Raw genomic sequence first — 21,631 nt, 5'->3', positions numbered from 1 at the left:
CGAAATCGAGTTAAAAGATCCTTGTTACAACTCTAATCTTGTTAAAAGGACATTTTGTGCCACATCTTTACAACAAAAACACCTGCATATAAAGATTTTTCTGAATTTTTTTTTCTAAAATAATAGTGAGTACTTATCAAATATAAAAGTATTGCAATTTTATAAACACATGTAGGAATAAAGTGTTGTCATTATTACGAAACGGAAAGAATTGTCTACCTATTTTAGCGAAATACCCTCGTAAGACTTTGTCGGGAGTTGGTACTAAGGTTGCCATTCCCTAAGAGGGAAGTCAATCTCGCACCCACATGGCACCACCACTGCTCGGCAGTACTGAGTTTTAATTCTGAATTGTAACCAAGCAAATACATCATTGTAACTCAAAAATCCCATCAATTACAAAGCAACAAGGGAAACTATTTACACTTGCAATACATCCAAGTTGTTAGCTGTGCAAGGTTACATGGTACCTAATGCAGAATTTGTAAAGTTACAAACAAGAATTTACAGACTATACTAACAATCATCTTTTGTGAAGTTGTTGGCCTAAGAATTCACCTCACAAAGTTGAGGGTTCAAATTGCATGTACCATAAAGCAGCCGCAATTGACATGTTTGCTCTGATAACTCTATGTACTTTACTATAACTGAGTATATTTTTGCCGCAAGTTGAGCTTCACTATTTTAACTGAATTTTAGCTCCATGCACTGCATTTGAAACCATATCAGTAAACTTTTTGATTTGCAGGTTGAATGTGATCAGCCTTTCCAGTTTACATATATGCCTCCTGGATTGTCTTTTATATGTCATGCAGATTCCACATTTGCATCTTTTGGTAACACCACGGTGATAAGGGAATCAGAAGGGTTTGACTTCAGGGAAAGCATCGAACAAGCCTCTGGTGAGCATGGAAGGATGAAAAGAAGCCTTGCCCATACAGCTTTTGTGGCTGGGATCTTAATAACTCCAGCACATTCTCTTTGATTTAGATACAAAATAAAGTCCTGAAACTGTAGCAAGAAAAGAATAAGGTAAGCATGCCAACAATCATCATAACCGCTTTTTTCAGGAAGGAGCAAGGGGATACAAGAGCTTGTGAAAATGGAAAAGAATTTTAATATTAAAGAAAAACAATACTTGTAAACATCAAGAAAAAGAAATTTCATGAACACAAGGGGCAAGGGACAAGGGACAAGGGACAAGGGACAGTTGATTGTTGGTGACATATATTATTTGAAACAGCATACCAAGAATATCATAGCTGAAGGTCTGAAGCTATTAGGCAATGTTTAGTTCACCTTATTCAGTCAAAAACCTTAATACTTATTTCAGATTAGATGATTAGATCCCAGAAAAAAAAAGTTCATATCATATTTTATCATTTAATGAGCGATTTTTTATTGTTCAATATCTTTAATTCCAGAATAAAATAAAAAAAAAATATACGAAAATTACATATTCGGATTACAATGTGTATGTAAGGACAAAATTTTAGTTAAATCAAACAATCTAATCAGATTAGTTCAGATAATAATAAATGAGCTCTAATCATAGAAAAGAAAAAAAAAATAATAAAAAAGTTCAATTGAAATTAGAAAAGCTAGAACGAGGTAAATTTACTAGGTTTTAGATGCCATACTCTTGGGTAAACACCTAAAAATTAGATGTCAAGTAGTTGTGACTTGTCAGCCAGACAGCAAATTTGTTTAGTTCACTTAAAAATGGAAAACTTCAACAAACAGCCATGAACGATATCAGCAACATTTATACAGTAAGATAGTAAACTACAATGAGGGGAAAGAACTCTCCTCAGCATTTAATTGTATTTTGCACTCCGTTCATTTTACACTATTATTTCCGCAATACCAAGACATTTTGAGCACTGATATGAGCATATATTTTAGGATATTTTAGGTGACAAGCAGTTGAAATGTTATCAGATCTTCCTTTATTTTGGTTTTATTTGCAACAATTCTACTTTCATGCTTATCAATGCATAGTTTAACCACTAATATCTTCAATTACCAAATTGTAAAATTATACTTCCTCCGTTTCCTATTAATTGACACGCTTCTTTAGTCACATTTGCTAATGCAAAAATTCAACCATCAACATCTTTGATTATCAATAAACAAAAATTATACTCCCTCCGTGTTTTAATAAGTGTTACACTTATTTTTTTGCAAAAAGCTACATTTTAATATTATATTTCTCTCATTGCATAGTCCCCACCCAAATCCATTACTACTTTTTTATTATTTCTTCACTCTCAGATTCATTACTTTTCAATAAATTATTAACTCCACTTTCATAATAATTTTTTAATACTTCTCTTATTTTATTTGAATCAATTAAAAATATGTGTCAATCAAAGTGTAACACTTATTAAAACACAAAGGGAGTAAACAATTGATATTTTGAAAATATATATATCGTGATGAATATAACAAGATCCTGCATGACTATTTTTCTTTATGTTTAAATTACAAAATACGGTCAAAAGAAAGTGTGTGAATAGTGCTAAAGTAAAAACGCGTAAACTTAAAGATTAAAGGAAATATAAATTAATACTATCTCCGATTTTTTTTAATTGCAACTTTGAGGTATTATTTGTGAGATATAAAATATTCCAATGTTGCAACTAAAAAAAAAATCGGAGGTAGTATTTTGGAAAAATGAATCAAGACAAACCTTTAGCAAGATCTCACTTATATGTATTTTTCTTACAAATATGGTAAATAGAATTTTGTGAATAGTGCAAAGGAAAAATTGTTGCAACTGAGGGCATGCCTAGAATTCCATAAATTAATAGGGGGTAATATCTAATGGAGTAGATTCTGCTTGAGTTTTGATTTAGAGAGTAATATTTCATTTTCTAAGGTTTGACAAGTATCCTGGGGTAAAGACAACCACTTCATGGCAATCGACGGACGACGACAACCATCATGTCATTGATAAATTTGAGACTACCACAAGCATCGCCTCACTTGAAAGATCAAAAGCCCTAACCTTCTGTTCGACTATCTCTTCAACCAATGGCTCAATTCATGACACTTGTTCGTAATTCGCCATAATTGATGAGCTATGGTGGCGGCTAGCAGCTTCCATCGGGCGGCAATAATGGCGGCCAACATCTTCAATTGGGCGGAGTGATATGGAGGTGAAGGAGATAGCATGAGCAGGGGAGAAGGAAGGTACAATATAACAGTGGAGAGTTTTTTTTTTTTCAGGGAGGAGGTGGTTACTTATTAACCCCTTTTTTAAGGAAATAGATTACCCCACTAATTAATTACCCTTGATCCATACTAAAAACAATTCCAGAAATTTTACTCGTGTATTTTTTCCCCTCCCATTACACCCATTCCAGGCAGCCCCTGAAAAGAGATGTGGTAGAAGATACTTTGATTTTTTTATTGAAAATGTTGATGTAATAAATGTAGATTATTTTTATCAAATGAAAATAAGTGGGCCCCTAACTTGTTGGTAATGAAAAGAGATGTGTATTTAAATAATTAGTGCCTTTCTCATAAGGTGCTCAAATTAGAATAAACATAGGCGCATAGAGCCTATATGCTTTAGAAACAAATAGGATGATAAAACGTACCACTACTGCATAATAATTGACGGGTGGTAAGTATTTTAGAAGAAAATAATCAAAAGACATAGCACGGAAAAAAGTACCATTACATGCATAATATTACACATAAAGTACTATTAAGACAACTTATACTTTAACGGTACATTAAGCATGCATAATAGTACACAAAAATGTACCACTGTAAAAAAAAAAAAAAAAAAAAAAAAACTATATGCCTAACAAGTCGGTGTTATGCACCTATATGCACTCTCAAATTAATATAGAATGAATGAAAGAGGAAAGTGTTCAATTTATTCTCAGACATGGGAAATATGGCATTCATTTAAGAAGGTTTTGTCTCCTAACATCATCACAAGCCAATTAAGTTCTCCATCACATCACTCTTACAAGTACTATAGATCATAAAATGAGAAATTATAGTCCAATAGACCAAGATAATGGTAAACATCCCCTAACTCCCTAAGACAAAAATAGCTAACGTGAGCTTTTTATTTTTGGTTTTTTTTGTTTGGCGTGAATATATTTCTGGGTACATAAAGTAACTTACTCCTTTATGATCAGCAGCTGAGGATGGTACAAGCACGCATACTTCCTTCTGTCCCATAGCCAAAAAAAAATAAAGCTAGTCAAAATCATGTTTAATACAACTTAACTACACATAAGCCAAATAAAAAAAGATAAAAGTATGATTTTGACGCCAATAATTGCAGCTGTAATAGTGATCACAAGTTATGACCACAACCCTCGCTCTACTTTCTAACAATATAATGGAGTGACAAAAAAGACAATAAGTCAAACCTTAGACGATACATGCTTAGATTACATATTATTATAATGCATAACAATGCTGCTTACCAATTCTGACTTATTAAACCTTAACAAACCCCTGCCTCCCCCCCCCCCCTTCCCTCGCCCAAAAAGAGAGAGAGAGAGAGAGAGAGCAAGTTAAAATTGGTGATTCCCCGTCGTACTAGTGGCTCAAATTTTAAAAAAATTTATCACCATCAACGAATACCAAGACAGTTTTCTCAAAACTTTGTATCACCATCAATAAAATTTTGACACTAATGTAATAATGTATTACTTATTTGATGAAATATTGAGCAATTTGTGATCTTATCATGAGCATTCTTCAGGATAACAACAAAACAAACATACCCCATACACCCTATCTATCCTATCGTGCATACTTTGTGGAAAAAAGAGGGAAGGAGATGCATGATTAGAAATAACAATTTTTCACTCAAGATGAAGTTAACTATAAGTCCAATGCCTATTAGGATTCGATTGCATATCTTTGATTGAAAAAAAAAACAAATGACTCACTCTGGATGATGGGGTGTTGGTAAATGTAGCCTTAACATGGCGAAAATCTGTGCGTTTTGTCATGTCCAATTTTGCTGGCCACCTAAGAAAACAAAATACCTGTCATTGATCACTAACAAATATAGGAGAATTCCATAGTTTGCCCTTTTTTTTTTAAGAAAAAGAAAAGGAAAGAAAAGTCCTTACCCAGCAGGCTCTGAAACAGAAATTGAATATTTACAAAGATCTGAATCAACCCTATGTGCATAAATATTACAATAATGAACTCCACTCTTTGATAATGTACCCTGCCACTGGATCTGCATGCCACCTACTGAACTTATCATGTCATTAGGCTGGGTAGCAGGTAGGGGTGGGTCCACAAAAGGCGGCGGAGGAGGTGGCGGAGGTGAACAGGGAGGAGGAGGGACAATAGGTGGAGGAGGAAACTGAGGTGATATATCAGGTTGAGGTGGCGGCATTGTGGACAAAAGAGGAGGTATAATTGGGGGAACCATTTGACTAAATGCCTGAATACCGTTTCCTGATATTTGTGACAAAGGAGTCACTGAAGCTTGAGCAAAAGGAGGAATGGGATTACTATGTACATTAGTAGGTACAACATTTGCATGAATTGGATTAAGAGACATGTGGTAGCTCAAACTGTGTGCATCCCAGGAACTGGAGGGTGGTGGATAAACAGGTTGCATGTAAGGTGGAGTTTGAAAAGGCTGAGGTGGAGCATTAATAGGGCCTTGGGTTGCTATAGGTGTAGAAGCAACAGTTCCTCCTGCAGTTTGCACTTCAGGCTCTGGTTTCCTGTATAACCACATCTGTCCTGACATACCCGGCGCATAACCTGTAAGATCAAACATATTAGTGTGAATGACTCATCTAAATAGAGTCCACTGATTCAGAAAACCAGTGTATGGAGAGCAAATTTTCTAGCAAAATCACATGTAAAAATAATTGACGATTGCTAACATGACAAGCTCCTGCATTCCTAGATATGTCACACAATTAAAAGAGCACAAACCTTGGCTGCTCCCTAATACTCTTGTATCTATGCAACCAGAAGCAGCATTATTTGGCTGAGAGACTAGTCCGCCTTGCAGATATCCCTGCTTCTCATAGCTTGTTTTAGGTGATGGATATTCAGGAGGAATGCCTTCAGAATTTATCGTAAATGGTAAAGTTGCATTATGCATCCTGTGAAAAAGGTTCTGCGTTAAAAGTTTTATCAAGAACTAATATGAAGCAAATTAGTTTCAAACACTAGCCTTGGCACTGGAAGTAATTCCCAGTCAAAAAGTAGACATATATATCAATATAAATGAGCCCATACATATTCATGATCAATAGTTACAATAAATAAAGGTCACACAATATACAATAATACATGACAAAGTTTACAGAAACTACAAAAGCAGAAGGTGGGGAAAGAAGGTGCATAGAGACATTTAATGGGGAAGCAGCTTGAGTTAGAGCACGACATTAGAGCTAAGGCCAAAACAAAGATTTTATACTGCCCATTGTAAAAATATACTAACAATTAAATTTTAAGTTAAAATTGAAAAGGATCTAAAAAGAATCAACATGACTATGTTTTTTCATATTTATACTTCACAAATGTTAGTCAAAAATCAAAACATGTCAACTAAATTGGAACGAAAGAAGTAAAATCCTATGGGGTATAGACTAAATCTGAAGGACTACTTAAATGTAAGTTTCTTTTCTTATTGGGGGAAGGGGGTGGGGGTGGGGGTGGGGGTGGGGGGGGGGGGGGGGGGGGAACATGGCAGGGGAGAAACCTGTGAGTTGGGCTTCCAGCTGTTTGACCATGAGGGGAACCAAGAACGGTGTTGCACATCCCAAAGGCACTGCTGACAGGAGGACCCACATTCCAAAAGTTAAGATGGGATCTGGACATATCAGCTCCTGCACCAGCGCCTTTAAAACTGTTTGTCCCTCTCCGAATCAGCCTAACACATTCCATCGCATTAGCTGCTTCTTCAGGAGTCTCAAACTCCAAAAGCAATGCAGCTTCACTGGTCAATTCAGTAATCAAACGAGGACCTTTACCACTTATCTTCATTGTTTCACGCATAAGCTCATCCTTCACCCACTGGTTCATCAAATTGGCCACATACACATGGCAGCTGGAGCCAATGGCAACACCATTGACTGCGCCTCTTGTTCCCAACCCACTATCAATGAATTTGACACGAACTGGATACCCCCAGGGAGAATATCTACGCATGAAATCTCGGGCCTTAATGGCATCAAATAGGCTTCTATACTCAACAAGTGCAAACCTTTTGACTGGATAAATTGAGAAGTTTTCTACAGGACCAAATTTCTCAAGTTCATATCTTACTGCAGCCTCAGAAGTGTCAGAGGACAAAGAACCTAGCAAGAGCTGTCTTGAAGCAGAAAACACATCCATTGCTTGAGGGTCCCCATCTGAAAACCAAATAATTTGGTTCAATGCAGATGGGAAAGGGGCACCTGTTTTGCTTCCGAAAACAGAATTAACTGAATGACCACTAGAGAATCTCGAGGCATTTATGTTCAAAGCATGATTTTTCTCAAGTTGAGCTGTCTGACTTTGCTGTTCAAAAGGATCTATCTTAATTTGAGATGAATTTTGGGACATGGGGGAGAGTAACTGGTCACCAAGTTGGTCTTTAGCCATGGGAATCCAGCCACGGCATACATCTTGCTCCTTCCCACCAAATTCCATGCACTTGGAGCCTCCACTATCATGGTTAGAGCTCGTATTTGAGTGGTGGTTACTTTCAAGAGATATCATAGAGCCATGTCGCCTCAAAAACTGCCCTGAACTTTTATTTGCCAACTCATCCTTGAATGAATTATCATGAATTTGCAAAGAATCTTTTCTAGGTGCTTCACGAAGGACCCTGTGTTGATTAGAGATCCCTTGGACCATATAATGCCTGCTAACATATTTGGATGAATCTGAACCTTCTTCATCACTATCTTCTATAGCTTCATGGACTTGTTCATTAAAAGATTCAAAAATTCCCTGAAACGCGTTGGTGACCTGAGAGACAGCTTCAGAGGATGCAGATTTCTGCAGCCTTTGGTACCTAGAAAATATCCACTTCTTTAAGGAAGGATCTTTGTGAAGAACCTGGAACAGAAGATAATTTTTTTTTCAAAACTAAAGGAAAAAGCTGGTATTGCTCAATTTAGTATAATGACACATAACCAGAATGGAACCAGGAAATCCAACAAACCACCATCACAGCAACTAAAACCACAACAAAATTAAAATAAATAAATAATGAAAAAAAAAAAAAAAAAAAAAAAAAAAAAAAAAAAAAAAGAAAAGCTCAGAGATTACTTAATGTCCTATAATAGAATAGATTAAAAAAAAAAAAAAAAAAGACCCTAGAGGCCCAGATAGTAACCTGATTAGAATCATTGGATTGTGTTCAAATGGCAGTAGGATGACATAAAACAAAATGGCTAAGATGAACTTATGCTATCTTGTTGGTAGCATCTCTCCACTAAGACTAATCTCTTCGTTTGTTTGGCTGTTTGATTCTTCACCTGTTTATATATTAAAATAAAAGAGAATATACAAAGATGAATCATCATTTAAGAATTACATATCCCTCTATAAAATAAAGGAAAGAAAAAAAAAATTGAAGCACTCCAGTCAAAGAGAATAAGACATAAGTAGACAAAAAGAAAAGATCGTCTCACTGTCATCAACAGAAGAAAATGGAAAAGTAAAACGGTAAATCAGCCAAAGAAGGAATCACACGGCTTAAATTACGTTTAACTGAGCTAAGGTCAACAACGATAACACCCGATCAACAACTATTCTGTTATAGGACTGAATTTTAGGGAGGGAGTGACATGTATGTACTCTATGTAGGTAACCTATACAAGTATACAACATAATTTGTTGTCACATGTCGAAATATAGATGCAGTTTAATATTTTTGTTCTTCAGTCAATTTTCCCTGATATGGTGTCCTTGAAATGAGAAGTAATTGTCAATCAGACTAAAGAGGGAGGAAACTAACATTAAGGCTAAGTCAGTTAAAAGCCTTACCACTCCCAGCAAGCAGCTTTTTATGAATCCTTTTCTGTTTCCTTGAAAATCGCCAACAGACTCTGGCCTTTTGCTATTGTCATTCTTTCTTAAAGTGTCTGATTCCTTACAACCTGTGCTAGCTTCAGACTCAGAACTTTCTCCATTCACAGTGGAGACATAACAGTCATCATCAATGCTGAGTGCACAACACAACTGAGTGAGAAAGTATTTTCCTTCTCTACAAAATCTATCTGCAGCATGGGTACTGAAGAGCTCAAAGCAAGCAGAAAGAAAATCTTTAGGACAAAGAAAAAAGATCCTAAGAAGACATAAAGCTCGAAACTTCAATAACTTAAGTAGTGGAGATACATCTTCTTCTAAAATTCTCTGCTTTAGTAGATTAAATATTTCTTCAGAGCCTTGCGTCTTAAGGCATTCTCCATCCATAATCTGAAAAATATCTTTGCCATCAAGTGATGATGAAAAGAAGGTAACAACATTAAGAAACACAGCAGAGCAAATGCCTCGGATAACAGATGATGAAGGTGCCTCGAGTGAGGCTGTACAGCAGATATCAACCAAGCCAGTCACGCAATTCTTAGCAGTCTCAAAGCAAACTCCATCAGCATCCTCCCCTCTGCTTATCACAGGCACACTCCAATTATGCATATTAATTACAACTTGTCCGGCAGCTTCAAGAGCTGTAGGGCAGTATGATCCATACCGAGGGATAAACTCAGATAAAATACGCTTAACACTTGCACAACCTGCAACAAGAGACACAGATGATATATGTATTGAATACCAAGCTTCTTAGTCCAAGTTTAGGACAAAACAGCTTTTCATGGAAAAATATTCACTTTTGACCAGTAACACCAAATCCATTGAAGGATAAGTAGGAAAAATATAAGATTGCATGAGATCGGGTAGAGTATATGTACAATTCCTAGATGCCATCCCCATGGTTTTCATAAATCTTAAGAAACATGCTGTAATTACAGAAATGAGACCAGTCTAAGATGCTATTAATTTGTTATTTAGGTTGTAATCTTGTGAGGCCATTACTTTTTCCAATGACTTAAGGAATTACACAGATTTTGGAGGGGATGTCCAAGGTTTTACATACAAATTTTCATCCCACTCAAAAATAGATTATCTTTTTACACCGGTAATTTATTGCCTGATTTTTTATTTTTTTGGGTTGTCCCAACTCCATAGCCATTGCAAGTTGCCAATTATTATCTAAACCCAATAATTCATTGTAGACCAACTTTCAAACCCTAGAATGTATGCGTGTTTACCAAAATGGTTTATGACCTTGATGAATGAGTTGTATTGATTTGCACCTCTATACCTTTCACAATGCAATTGGAGTGTTTGGTTGCCTAATCCAGTGATTAATATTGATAAATAAATAAATAAATAAAAACCTCTAAGTTCACCCAATTCCCCCATTTTTCCTAAAGTTTCAAGTACTTAATGCTGCAGTTGACTGGTGGGATTCAAGTAGAGATGAAAGACCAAAGCTTCAGAAATTTGCTACTCGGATTTTGAATATGTAGCTCTCTAGTTGTGAGCAAAAACTGAGTACCTTTGAGATAATAAGTTTGCTAATTATGTTAGGGAAATTATAAAATTAAAAATAAAAATAAAAAACCCTACCTCCAATTAATATTATTTGCAACGATTAGACATTTTTTTTTCTCTCAACTTTATGTCAAATCGTTGCAAATAATATGTAAGCATATCAAATTTTAAGCAATAGCTTCTTGTTTAAGTAAGCATATAATAAAATAACAATTTTTAAGTTTTATACAATGTTATTAGAAGGAACATACAAAGAAGAGGAATTGTTTACACCCATTAAAGATGTATGCTGTACAGCCTCAAGCTCAAGCCAAAATAACAAAAAGGAGCTGCTAATATAGGAAATTTACCCAAGCCAAAAAAGAGCAGCTATGAAAGCCTAATACATATTAAGTAGAAACAAAGAAGACAACCAAGCCCATCTCAAAGTGATTTTTTTTTTTTTTTGGGTGATTTATTATATCTGTTATCATTCTATTTTACATTGCAATAATTGATAAATAGACATTATTCATCTTTCTTTCATCTCCTTCATGTGAATGTGAATGTGAAAGTGAATGTTTAGCAACTAAAAATTCGTGATGATTACAACGCAACAGCAACAAAGTAAATTTGTGTTGTTTTGAATGAGGTTAATGATTACAGGAAGTTATAAACAAACTTCGGATGTGGGGACTGTGATGGCAAAGTCAAAAGTCACGGAAACAAGAAGATCAGAACATAAAGAGCATTGATTACTCACAGAAGAAAACTTTGATTTTAATGAAGAATTTATCTAGTTGATTTTATAGATGGTTAATTATTATTCTCAAACTCAATATTTTTCTTGTACTATTAGATTATTTACACTTTAGACTATATGTATATTATCTTAGATTCTTAACTAATGAAACACACTAACATTGATCTGAGCAAAAGGAGAAAATTCAAGTTTATCTTCTTGAATAAACAGGTAGTGTTTATCAAGGGATGTTTTTGTAAATTCATGTGGCACAATGGGGTTATATTTGTAAAATCAATCAGACTATGCCTATTATGTAACGATTTCCGTTTGCTGCCATCATCACCAAAATTTTATGGAAGCGTTCAAGATGTGATGTACATATTAGAAGCTTACAACCATCTTCAATTGTGAATCAATGGTGGAGAGAAATCTCACAAACAAACACAACCACCTACCCTACAGGGTTAACCATTGCTCTCATTTATATAATTTTCTTAGGGGTTTGTCTTCGAATTCCGAAATATAGCTGGTATTTGGATATTATTTGTATTCATAATTTGTCCAATGGTGAATGATTGATTATGAGACTGTATAAATAAAATTGAAATTCTATCTAAACGAATGGGGGATAAGAAAAAAATTCATTTTTCTACTTTAACTGAAATGTTTATGGAGTAAGGGTTGAATTCATTGAGTATTCAACTTTGTCTCAGTCCCCTAATGAAGCGCCTTTTAAGCTCGGTGTCCTCCACTAATTTAGAACTCTGATTTATCCATTGAAGCAACTTATAAGCTTTCGGTCGCCATGGAAGGGGAGGAGAGAGAAAGTAGCAATTACAATTTCTCCCTTAAAGCAACTTATGGGCTTTCGGTCGCCATGGGAGGGGATGGGAGAGAAAATTATATTAGAGAGGAAGCGGTAGATTGGTAGCCATGGAAGGGGATGAGAGAGAAAATTGATATTAGAGAGGAAGCGGTAGATTGGTAGCCATGGGAGGGGAGGAGAGTGAAAGTTGAGAGGACGAATGTTTGACAGAAAATTCACGAGCAAAGTTAACATTTTTTTTATTTTTCTAATATTTTGTATTTTTTAATTCCTTTTTAATGAGTTGGCACAAAAGCAAATGGATATAGTTACAAGTTCGCCATTGAGATAAACATTTTATGTTTATCTAGGAGATAAATGGGGGCTGCCTCGAGCAAAAGTGTGTATTCTTACAATAATTTTTACTCAAAACAATGTGTATTAGTCACATTTTATCAACATGATGGCTCATTTCTACCGACTTGATCTTACCCCGCCTCACCACTCCCAAATGGTATCGCAATCCTAACCACCTCAGTGTCAAATACAGTACATATCTATTTCATAACTGGACACACAATTTTCCGTATGGTGCGACTTCCACCATAGTATCAAATATCAACATCTAAACTACATACAGCTTAAAGTCCCCTAATTCTCCGACTGAGAAATAGATTTACTATTTAAATAATTCAGAAATTAAGTTTTGAAAAATTCAGCTGACTGATTGACCAATTGCTATCCATCGTGAAATTGCATTTGCGCATACTCAAGGTTGATTGTACACTACTTTAGCAATCCACTACTATTAGAGCATCCCGATTACATTACTTCCATACCTCTCATAATATCCCATCTAGGCATTGATAGATTCCCAGATTGATTCCTTACCAAATATCTTATTGATAAATATATAAATAAACTTATGGTTTCATGTAGGCTTGAATCATGCCACATCACCGGGCAACAAGAAGTTTTTTTTCCCCTCTCCAATACTAATCTAAGGAAAATCATTCAAAAACACAGAATAATAGTTCATGTTCGGTGACAATCTCCACAAATCAAACTTTGATCAATTAATATATTTATGTTTGGGATTTTGGGAAGTTGACTAGCATCTTTATTGAAATTAGGTCCATATCCTTAAGACTTTAATTGCAAGTTACATAAATGGTGTATAGAAGGATTAATAGTTACAACCTTTCACCAACGAAAATGAAGGAAAAGCCCTGTTGCATCCTAAATCCAAGGAACATAGCCAACACATCCATGCCATTAAAAGCAACAAGCAATTTAACAATACATTGGGTTTCAACAAGTAAATTCTCAAGCTATATATACCTTGCTCAACCATGAATCACAAAAATTACATGTACATCCAGAAATACATACAAATTAATGGAATCTTAACCACAAACGACTTGATGATTCGGGGTAGTCTATACAGATATCAACGAAAGGTCTAAATATACAAAGCAAATAAAATCATACATGGATTCAGAAAACACTCTAAAGTAAGTGCTTTACTTTTAGAGTGATTTCTATTTTCATCGACCAAGATGTTATATATTACATCACAAATTATACCAATTAAGTCAACATGCAATACAAAACAAAACCCTAGAAAAACCCTAGTAAAGGATCAAATTAAATCCAGTACAAAAAGCTCCAAATTTCCACAAAAAACCAGATTTTTAAATCCAAAATTTCAATTAGTTGGTTAATTTACACGAATTCAGAAAGATTTGCAAAACAAAATTAAAAGAAAATGGGAGGGAGAAAGAGAAAGACGAACCTCTAGAAACAGAAATTAGAGAAAGATAGGCTTGCTCAAGCTCAGGCATATGACGGGGGTCCTTGGCAGAGGAGATACAGCGCTTAATAGTCTTGTAATTTTCGTAGACATTCCGAATTTCTTCCTGATTCCTTCGTCTTCGAAGAATTTCTTCGTGCGACAGTTGAGGCGGAGTTTGAGGTGGTGGTGGGAAATTCTCCTGCGGTGGAGGCGGAGGAGGAGGTGGAGGTGGTGGTGGGGGCTGAGACGGTGGTGGTGGTGGAGTTTCGTAAACTTTCCTCTTCTTTAGAGGTTGCTCCGTCGAAGCCATTCGATCTGCCCGTAGATGGAAGGTACCGGCTGTTTGGATTGAGGGCGAACCGGTTTTATCAAAATGATGATCTTTAGACTATTATCAAGTTGCAAAGTAGTAATTAAATCGCCTTGGTTTTCGCCTAATGTGTTTTTATACTCCCTCTGCATTCAATTATCTGCAACATTTGCCACAAATAGATGCTACCTATTATCTGCAACAAATTGTTTTTCTTTTCATTTTTAGTAAATTTTATACAATAAAATGACCACCTTACCCTTACTTTATTTTTTAAACTTTGTTTAACATCTTATAGTTACACTTACTTACCAACTAATTACCACTTTATCCCAACCCAACCCTGCCTACCACCACCCCAACCACCGGCCCAGACGAAACCAGAGCACCACCCCCACCGCGACTATATCCCATCGCCGCGCCAATCTCCGACCACACCCTAGCTCGCCGCCCCATTCTCCGACCAGACCCCATCGCACCCTAGACCAGACTCCATCGCACCCTAGACTAGACCCCACTACTCCACCACAACCACTAATCAGAGTTCCTGGGTTTTGCGGTGGGTTTCATGGCTAGACTTGGGGTCGTGGGTTGGGCGGCGGTTTCGATTCAAGACCTGGGGTCGTGGGTTGGGCGGTGGTTTAGATTTAAGATTTGGGTTCGTGGGTTGGACGGTCAGTTTCGATTCAAGACCTGGGGTCGAGGGTTTCGTGGTGGGTGTCGGTGGTCTGAGTATGTGGGGTTGGTGCGTGAGTGGGGGTTGCGTGAATGGGAATGCGTGGTGGTTTCGGTGGTCTGAGTTCGGTGGTTTTGCGTCCGTTAGTGGGGGTTGCGTGGTGATTTCAGTGGTCTGAGGTCGGTGGTTCTGCGTGAGTGGTGAGGGTTGTGTGGGTGTCGATCGGTGTTTCGTGGGGTTACGTGGTGGGGGTTGTGTGGGTGTGAGTGTTGGATTAATTATCCCTTTCCTTTCCTCTAAATTTTCAATAATCATGCTTAAGAAATTTTGCCTAGGAGTCCGTAAAAAGTACCATTGTTGCAGATAATTGAAATCGGAGGGAGTATTATTTTTTCTGTCATTGATTAGCTGGCACAAATGAGCCATGTTAATGGCTTGCTAATGGGTTTAGACATCCATTTGTGTCTCCCCAAAACCAAACCCGATGATGAGTACCTTTCGCGTCGAATCATAATCGAATGAGGTGAAAGTGTAGAAAGTCTAGTGTTGTGGATAGTTATTAATTCTTTTCTTTCTCTCTGTTTTTGAAAACCTATTTTAAGAAAACAGTCAATCCAGTTTGGTTTGTTCCATGGCAAGGGTCCAATAATGGTATAGTTGGATGGGGCTTTAAAAGAGATTTTCAACGATATATTATAAGCCCAATTCCGATGAATAGTGAGGAAGTTATGGTCAAATTACTAAACTGGACCCGGTTTGATCTTTATATGCGGCCCAATGATCTAGAGGAGGGCCTAATATTGATTTATTATTCCTAACGCAATTAGAATTGATTTTAGTCTTCTATATTCTTCTAGAAGATTCTTTTCATTCCTAATTCAATTAGCATTGATAAATTAACTTTGGTTGACTTCTTGGAGTTCTGATCAGAATAAAAGAAGTGTTTTTAAGGAAAATACAATTTTGCCCTTCTGTACGACTAAATTTTATCAAAATTAAGAAAACGCCTGAAAACGGCTATTAAAGCCTGGCGCTAGTTATTAGCGCCTGGCGCTAAAGTTGTTTTATTCTCGTCGAAACTCTGATATGTTTTTCTATCCGTCCGACTGATTTTCTCTATAAATAGCCTCCTTAAACCTCCGTTTTCAATCATCAAATATCAATTCTTCTCATCAATTCTCTAATTCTCTCTTTCACCAACTCTCATCAAGAAATTCTTGATTACTCTCTTTCTCTCTTTTCTAAACTAGCCTTATCTCATACAAAATTCCTCATTCACAAGATCTAGAAACACCTAGCCAAGTTCGAAGTTGTTTTCGCCCTAGACGTGAAAGGTTTTAATTTCTGAGGGTTTGATTCCAAATCTCTACTTCAATTATTTAATTTAATTGTTTGATTTATTATTTTCCTTGAAGTTACTAACGTGTGTATTTTGTTATTAGAAAGATATACGAGGCATCCAAGTAAGTGCTTTAATTGTTTATTGATATTATGATATAGAAATCATGTCTAGGTTGTTATTATGATTTCTAATATCATGTTAGGATGCTAGATGTTTTGAATGACAACAATGATTCCTAGTATTGTGTCTAGGGAAAATGTTATAATATCAAATATGTTTATTATGATTTCTGCGATGCTTCCTATATTCTTTCCTAATATTCATGTTAGTATCATGTTATGGCTATATATTTGATTTTTTATGTTTAGTGATATGCTAAGGTTTGTTATTAATCTTGTTAGTATCATGCCTAGGATCTTGCTATTAATATTATGCTTTAACATGATTATTATAATTATGATTATGATTATGATTATTGTTGTGTTGAATTATATAATTTAACGTAATTTGTTAATTAGCGAATTGTTTTATGTAATTTGTTAATTAGCGAATTGTTTTACGTTATTTGTTAATTGACGGATAACTCATATATAATTGATTATGATTATGTTGCTTGATATATATTTATTATTTATTGTTTGATCACACCTTTTATGCATGTTTAAAGGGAATTGGTACTTATAATCACGCTTAATAAGATAATTAATAATCTTGTTTAGAGTTAATATGATTATAATTCAAGTGATCGCCAATAATAGGTTTATTTGTACATTAATATTCAACCAACATAGATTAAACAGGTTTAAGGTTAAACCTATTGATTGCATGTTAGTCAAAAAGCGCACATGAATACGATCAGAATAAAGTAGAAGTCTATTATTAGGTTGGATTTGTACCTTTATCCCCGAACTTCTAGTCATGGTTCCAGACCGATTGAAGTTTACGATCTCCTGAATCGTTAAGGGGTGTAACCTTTACCTCGTGAATGATTTACAAGTTTCCAAAACTTGTTGGCGACTCTTTTGCTCTATCTTGTTTCCCTTTGGACGCCACCATACTTTAGTGTATGATTACAGTGGGGTTCAAGTTTGGGATAATGCTTGAAATATTCCCTACAATGTGTAAAAGTGAATTTCCTCCGTTTTTTTTTCTAACTAGCTTTTTGGCTCGTTCTGCGCACAGACTGTGCATAAGTTAATACGGAGTATTAAATTAAATATCAAACTTCACAAATTATGTATGGGTTTTTCTTCATTTTTCATGTCAAAATCAATTCTTCCTTCTTTGCAATCTTAATTTACATAAACATTTTGGATTCTCTTATATTTTTTTTTAAAGAAACTTAGGTGATGTGAAAAAAAAAGAAAAAAAGAAAGAAAAAAAAACTTTATTGAAAAATTGTATAGATTAGGAGATAGGTCGGGGGAAGATAAGGGGTCAAATAAATTGAATGAATGTGATTTAATTGTAATGTAAGATGGAGGGAGAAGAGTAGAAAGTTAAGAAATTCAATTTGTTGAATTAAATTAGAAGTTGTATAATATAAATAGTTTTTAAGAAATAAAGGGGAAGCTGAAGAAATCCTATGAAAACATAAGAAAAATTAAAACATTAATTAGACTCAAGGAAAAAGAATGTAAAAGGGTATAGGGAAGGAAGACATGTGGCACTTTTGCTCGTGTTGGTTTGTATTTTTAAAGAGGAAGTATATTTCAAGGGTTTAGAGACAAATAGAGAGTGTCTCACAATGACATTTTTGCAAATAAGTGGAAAAAAAAAGTAAAACGGGGTGGTTTTTGGAGGGAAAAGAAAACAACATAGTATAATATAGAATGGTGTGGTCCCAAAAGAAGGATAGTGACATTTGGTAACTTTAGGGGTAATTGAAAAGGTTAGGGGAAAAGTGAAAAGTTTGCTCCAGACTTCCAGCCTTCGTCCTCGAAAATGTCGAAGGTGGAAACTTGAATCCACCATTGGAGGGTGAAAAAAGTGGGAAGGAGGGCCAAAAATTCCCTTTAATTGTCGCTCGCAGTTGATTATGGAGGGTGTTGCAGCGACGGTTTTGTCGTTAGTGACACCGGTGATAACGTTGCAGTGTTCGATTTGGTGAAGCATGGCATGGAGGTGAGGGTGGGAGACCTAATGTAGGCGAGTTCCAGGCTGAAGAGGAACGGTGCCGTGGACGGTTGTATTGATGTTGAATGGTTGTCTATCGGGATTCGGGACAATCTACTGTTGCCATTGATTTTGTTTTATTTTTTGGGGTCCCCTTGTTCTCGTTTATTAGTTAATTAGCAAAGTTTTCAAAAGGGTTCCACTGAAATGCAAAAGGGTTCCATTGTAATGATAAAGGGTTCAATTGTAGTGCTGAATGGTTGTACTGATATGATAAGGGTTTCATTTAACAAAATAAAACATGCTTTGAACTAAAATCGAACCCAAAACCTCCTATACGTAAAGGTAATGCATTTACCATCTCAACCAACTTTTATTTAATTTGTATATTCATTTCACTTATTACGTACATTAGAGGTAATATTATTCATTTATTTTTTACAAGATTAGAATATGAATACATACGAGGGGAAAAAAATAACACATAAGGCAATGAACGAACCACACATTAACTATATAAATACATAATTAAAAAAAAAAAAAAAAAAAACTACACAACTATCAACCCGGAATCCGGGGCATCGCCCGGGGCACACACTAGTTATACATGATAATGCGTCTAATAACTTATACGGAGTATGATAATTTAAAAACTTATTAAAAATGTTTAAAAACTTATATCTATATATCAATAGTGAAGATATTAAAAAAATGTAGACTGATTTAGAATTATTTTTTTTTTATTATTATTAACATAATATGTAATGTTTTTAGTTCACAATATTTTCAAAAAATGTAAACTAAACTTTACTATGAGTATAATTATTAATAGCTATAATAATACTTCTTAGATAATTAGTTGGTAATTGTAGACTAGTTTATTCACATTGCTTACGCACTAGAGCTGGTTATTGGGGTAGGGTAGTCCAATGATAATAGGGTCAAGACTAGATTAATGCATTTTACTGGTACACTTAGTTTGTGTTTTGGTACCCTTGTGGATATCGAATGTACTGAAATTCCACCTTTGTGAGTAACAAGTGACCAAATGAACCCTACCAATGTCCCACTAAGAAAGGGCCGCTGAAATCATCTAGGGTACCATATTACATACGAAAGGTTCCACTAAAATTTCTAGAATACCAACCTAAGATGCATTACCATTGTAATAACCATAAGATCCATTTATATTATCAAGTGTACCATTATATTAAGTATTAAAAGGTTACATTTGATATTGTGTAGGGTACTTTTGAAATAAACCAGGGTACATTTGATATGGCGTAGGGTACTTTTGAAATAAACTAGGATACTCTTTTCTTTTTTATTTTCAGTAATTTAATTGCTTTGATTCATCATGTTTTGTTTAATTGATTTGATTAGTTTAGATTTTATTATGTGTGAGTAGATTTATTCTAGGATTCTTGGGTATCCATAAATAATATGAAAGGATAATTTATTATTGTTGATTGTTAATGCTTGATAAATTTCTTATTGATTGTTTTAATTCTATGCAATTAGATTAGGCCTGGTTTAATTAAATTAGTTATGCAATATTGATTCGAGATTCGAGAGATGAAAATTGATGTTTAGACTTAGATTCAATCGACAAGTTAATTTATAAATGGTTAAGTCAAGATTCGAGAGAGTCGATTTAATACTGGCAGATTAATTCTGTGATTGTAATATGTAGCGAAATCCTTTTATGATCTGACTAATTGATGCATTGATGATTGATTATTGTGTTTTACCCTGGAATTTTTCATTTTTTTTGACACAAACCCTGGAATATTATTTATTTGTGAACTAATTCCCTAGGCTTTTATTTATTGATTTCTCCTTATTTTACTCTTATTAGATTAATTTCATTCACAACAACAATTTGGTTACTTAATAATTTAGATTATTTTAATTGATTAGGAATAGAAAGACTTATTTTCCCGTGGATTTGACCTTTTCTCCCTATCTATTATTACTTCCTTGTGAAGTCAAACCCTTAGTTTGTGTTAATGGTACCCTTGTGGATATCAAATGTATTGAAATTCCACCTTTGTGAGTATCAAATGACCAAATGAACCCCACCAATGTCCTATTAAGAAAGGACCACTGAAATCATCTAGGGTACCATATTACATACGAAAGGTTCCATTGAAATTTCTGAAGTACTGTAGGCGTCGTGCGCGTCAAAGTGCGCCTACGTTAAGCATGTTGTGAATATGCTTGACACTCATAGGAAGTGGGAATTGACATAATACGATTAGGGACAAGGAAAGTAGGGAGACGCCAACAAGTTTTTAAGGAACTTGTAAACCGTTTACGGATCATCAAAGGCAACCACGAATAAGGGACAACGAAGGCAACAACGATTGCCCCGTGAAGGTTACACCCCATTCATAATCCATGAGGTTACTAACTCCATATGGTTTAGAACCACGAAAGGAGGATCGGGGATGATGGTACGAAGTGAGTCATGGAGTCACATTCGCCCGTATTGGCCTCTACTCGATTCTTATAGTGAAAAGTGATTCCTGCGATCTCAAAGGCATGCAGACAAAATATTCTTTTTTTTTTTTTTTTTTTTGACATTCAAACAAAATATTCAATTCACTCCAAACTATTATTATGCTACATTGGTTTAATAATAATGCAACATATAATTCTAAAATATTTGTGATCACTTGATTAAACAACAAGATTAAAAAGGAACCTAAACCGGTTGTCCAAATTATCTTATTAGGCGTGATTTTCAATTACATATTCCCTTTAAACATGCAATATGGTGATAAAAAAAATTTAATAGAATTATCATTAATATTGGAAGCAATTCAACAATAATAGCGTTAGTCAAATCAAATATAAAATAACCTAATCATGATACTAGCAATAAAATAAGAGTAATTAAATTAATTAATTACTCACATTCTGCGCGCTCCTTTAAATTGCCACATCTTGAATAAACGTTAGTAACTTCAATAAAAAATATAAAGCAAATAGAAATTAAATTAAATTAAATAGAAAGTAGAGTTGATTTGGTCCAAACCCTCAGTTATGTGTACCTTTCACATCTTGGTTTAAGGACGGAACCTCGGGTTAAGTATGGACTCCTTGGAGTGCTTAAGGGAAGAATAGTGTAATTAGGAATATAAGTTTAAGGCTTAGAATATGGGAGAGAGAATAGAATAGTTTTTGGTGTAAAAGAGAGGAAGAGAGAATTATTTGATGCCCCGAACTACAGAAATGAGGGTCTTATTTATAGGGAAATTGAGTAGAGGGAACACACGGAATCCTAAAAAGATAAAATCCC

General features: G+C 35.0%; 1 protein-coding gene across 2 annotated transcripts; it reads right to left on the bottom strand.

The window, feature by feature from the left end:
* Positions 1–373: 373 nt before the first annotated feature.
* On the bottom strand, positions 374–14,277 carry LOC145638946 (uncharacterized). Of its 2 annotated transcripts, none has more exons than XM_081690024.1 (8): positions 13,885–14,277; positions 8,992–9,740; positions 6,716–8,058; positions 5,941–6,113; positions 5,112–5,763; positions 4,926–5,007; positions 4,147–4,194; positions 374–1,011 (listed from the first exon to the last, which is right to left on the bottom strand). In XM_081690024.1, exons 1-8 carry the CDS (start codon positions 14,192–14,194, stop codon positions 808–810), a joined length of 3,561 nt encoding a protein of 1,186 aa, XP_081546150.1. In that variant the 5' UTR covers positions 14,195–14,277; the 3' UTR covers positions 374–807. The 2 variants fall into 2 exon arrangements, with proteins under 2 accessions (XP_081546150.1, XP_081546151.1); XM_081690025.1 differs by having other exon boundaries at positions 4,147–4,191.
* Between the last annotated feature and the right edge of the window lie 7,354 nt (positions 14,278–21,631).

The sequence above is a fragment of the Chenopodium album genome, chromosome 7, assembly GCF_948465745.1.
Source record: "Chenopodium album chromosome 7, dcCheAlbu1.1, whole genome shotgun sequence".
Taxonomy (NCBI): Eukaryota; Viridiplantae; Streptophyta; class Magnoliopsida; order Caryophyllales; family Amaranthaceae; genus Chenopodium; species Chenopodium album.
This window is presented reverse-complemented; position numbering and strand designations above follow the sequence as displayed.

Coding starts and splice junctions, on each gene's coding strand:
- LOC145638946 (XM_081690024.1), bottom strand. CDS start 14,194: ATGGCTTCGACGGAGCAACCTCTAAAGAAGAGGAAAGTTTACGAAACT. Junction 5,008..5,111: donor TCTGTTTCAGAGCCTGCTGG/GTAAGGACTTTT, acceptor TTGTTTTCTTAG/GTGGCCAGCAAAATTGGACA. Junction 1,012..4,146: donor CAGCTGCTGATCATAAAGGA/GTAAGTTACTTT, acceptor TTCTTGCTACAG/TTTCAGGACTTTATTTTGTA.